Raw genomic sequence first — 2,661 nt, 5'->3', positions numbered from 1 at the left:
AAAAAAAAAAAGATCTGAAAGGAAAACACTAACAAGATACCAATGTTGGGCAGTGCCTGTGGCTCAGTGGGCAGGGTGCCGGCCCCATATACTGAGGGTGGCGGGTTCAAACCCAGCCCCGGCCAAACTGCAACAAAAAAATAGCTGGGCTATGTGGTGGACACCTGTAGTCCCAGCTACTTGGGAGGCTGAGGCAAGGGAATCACCTAAGCCCAGGAGTTGGAGGTTGCTGAAGCTGTGTGACGCCACAGCACTCTACCAAGGGTGATAAAGTGAAACTCTGTCTCCACAAAAAAAAAAAAGATACCAATGTAGCTGTCGCTATTTTAAAAATCAAACATGACATGTGTGGTGGGTGTGGTGACATAGGCCAGGTGTGGTGGCAGCTCGCACTTAATTGACAGAATTAGAAAATTACTATTTTATAATGCCCAATGTAATCATAGGTTCTATGGATTATTAACGGATACAGTCCTAACACTGCAGGGGCCAAAGAAGGAGGACTGCTTAAGATCAGGAGCTCAAGGTTGCAGTGAGCTATGGCCACTGCACTCTAGCCTTGGCAACAAAGTGAGAGCCTATCTCTAAAGACAATAAATAAATAAATAAATAAATAAATAACAAAATAAAAACAAGGCAAATTCTAAACTTAACAAAAACAGAAAAAAATAAACATATCTATATATCAAATTGATAACATGAGCACAGAGAAAGGCATTATTTCACATAACTTTTGAAAACCGTATTCTAAGTATATATCCTTAGTGGATATATTCAAGGGAAAAGGAACCATAAGCAAATCTTATTAGGTTTATTTATGTTTCTATCAGTAGTAACAGTTGTATTATTTTAATAAACTAATTTAGGCATATTGTAGGGTAAAACAAATCATATAAATGCCATTAAAATCTGAAATTTGAAGTATAATAAAAAATAAAAGAAGACAAGAGAAAGCTCTATAATACTGAATCTAGGCTCGTCATCCATAGCACAGTGGTTACGGCACCAGCTATGTACACCAAGGCTGGCAAATTCAAACCCGGCCTGGGCCAGCTAAACAACAGTGACAATTGCAACAAAAAAATAGCCAGGAATTGTGGTGGGTGCCTGTAGTCTCAGCTACTTGGCTGAGGCAAGAGAATCACTTCAGCCCAGGAGTTTGAGGTTGTTGTGACCTGTGAAACCATGGCCCTCTACGGAGGACGTACTAAGACTCTGTCTCAAAAAAAAAAAAGTCCACAAGGCAAGAAATGTTGGCTCCCCCCAGAAGCTGGGAAAGGCAAGTAGACAGACTGTCTTTGAAGAACATCGGAAAGGAACACAGCCCTGCTAATACCTGACTTTAGCTCAATGAGACTCGTGTCAGGCTCCTGCCCTACAGAACTCTTAAGATAATAACTGTGTGTTAAGTCACTTTAAAAACAGTCCCTCCCTCAGCTGGGCATTGTGGTGGGCACCTGTACTGCCAGCTACTTGGGAGGCTGAGGCAAGAGAATTGCGTAAACTCAAGAGTTTGAGGTTGCTGTTAGCTATGAAGCCATGGCATTTTAACAAGGGTGACAAAATGAGACTCTATCTCAGTAAATAAAAAATAAAATAAAATAAATGAATAAATAAAGGTGGCAGAAATACTGCCTGTTTGAACTGAACAAGACAAAGAGTACAAAATGAAAAGAGGCCATTACCCCCTAAAAATTCTACTGGCAGGGAGCAAGCAGGATAAAACCACTCAGCTGACAACAGGTGTGGCCTTTCATAAAAAAGGAAGAATGGGTGGTGCCTGTGGCTCAAAGGAGTAGAGCACCGGCCCCATATGCCGGAGGTGGCAGGTTCAAACCCAGCCCCAGCCAGAAACCGCAAAATAAAATAAAATAAAAAATAAATAAATAAGTAAAGATGTGCAATTAAAAAAAAAAAAGAATAAAAAAGGAAGAATGACTCAGAGGGTAGAGCCAATTGCCCAGTGGACCTGTTATTCCTGTTCCTATTCCTGTCACCTTGGTTGCTTCCCCTGGGTTTTGCTTCTGTCCAGTCTGGTTTACAGTCCCCATCAGGACCTTTCTTACACAGTCATCTTTATTGCCCTGCTAAGGATCCCATCATGCTCCATTTCCTATGTCCTGTTACCAAATGCCACCCCTTACCTACCTTAAAAAGTTTCTGGGAGTGTTTAATCATAAAGGCCATCCCATTGTTTAATTTTGTAATATTCTCCTGAAGGTCATTTGCAGTGACCTATTCAGAGGAAAAGAAACCAGACAAAAGGCATTAAGAGCTGGGAAGCAGTACTTACCAATAAGTTCATTCTTTCAAATTTATGAGTTTCTATCCCTAACAAAGGTGTCTCTAAAACAATGTTTCATTCTGGAAAGCTATTTAGCTCAACAGGACATGACATGATCTAGAAAAACCATGTATTCCTGAAGTGATCAGGAAATCCTTGAGAACCAATCTTCCTTTCCTAGTTCTGCTTGAGAATTAGATACATAAACAAAGTTGCTAAAGAAAATCTAGTCTAAGATCCAAAATGGGCAGAAAGAACAATCTGTACCAGCTGTCAAGAACACCATATCTTCAGAGGAAGTGGAGTTTCTCCAAAAACAAAAGAGAACTGCTACTACTGACTAATATATACCAAAGGTGACATCTGTTTTTTTTTTT

At 40.2% G+C, this 2,661-nt stretch overlaps 1 protein-coding gene across 2 annotated transcripts in view; it reads right to left on the bottom strand.

Moving 5' to 3' along the window:
• The window catches only part of ARHGAP19 (Rho GTPase activating protein 19), a 66,485-nt gene that overhangs the window by 22,902 nt on the left and 40,922 nt on the right, over positions 1-2,661 (bottom strand). For both annotated transcript variants that reach the window (XM_003787302.2, XM_023511681.1), the window contains exon 6: positions 2,149-2,235. In XM_003787302.2, coding sequence (XP_003787350.1) covers positions 2,149-2,235 — 87 coding nt within the window. The remainder of the gene's footprint in view (positions 1-2,148; positions 2,236-2,661) is intronic.

This window comes from Otolemur garnettii, unplaced genomic scaffold, assembly GCF_000181295.1.
Source record: "Otolemur garnettii isolate 467f Iridium unplaced genomic scaffold, OtoGar3 scaffold00021, whole genome shotgun sequence".
Taxonomy (NCBI): domain Eukaryota; kingdom Metazoa; phylum Chordata; class Mammalia; order Primates; family Galagidae; genus Otolemur; species Otolemur garnettii.
Note: the sequence above shows the minus strand (reverse complement) of the source record. Positions and strands in the feature narration are given on the sequence as shown.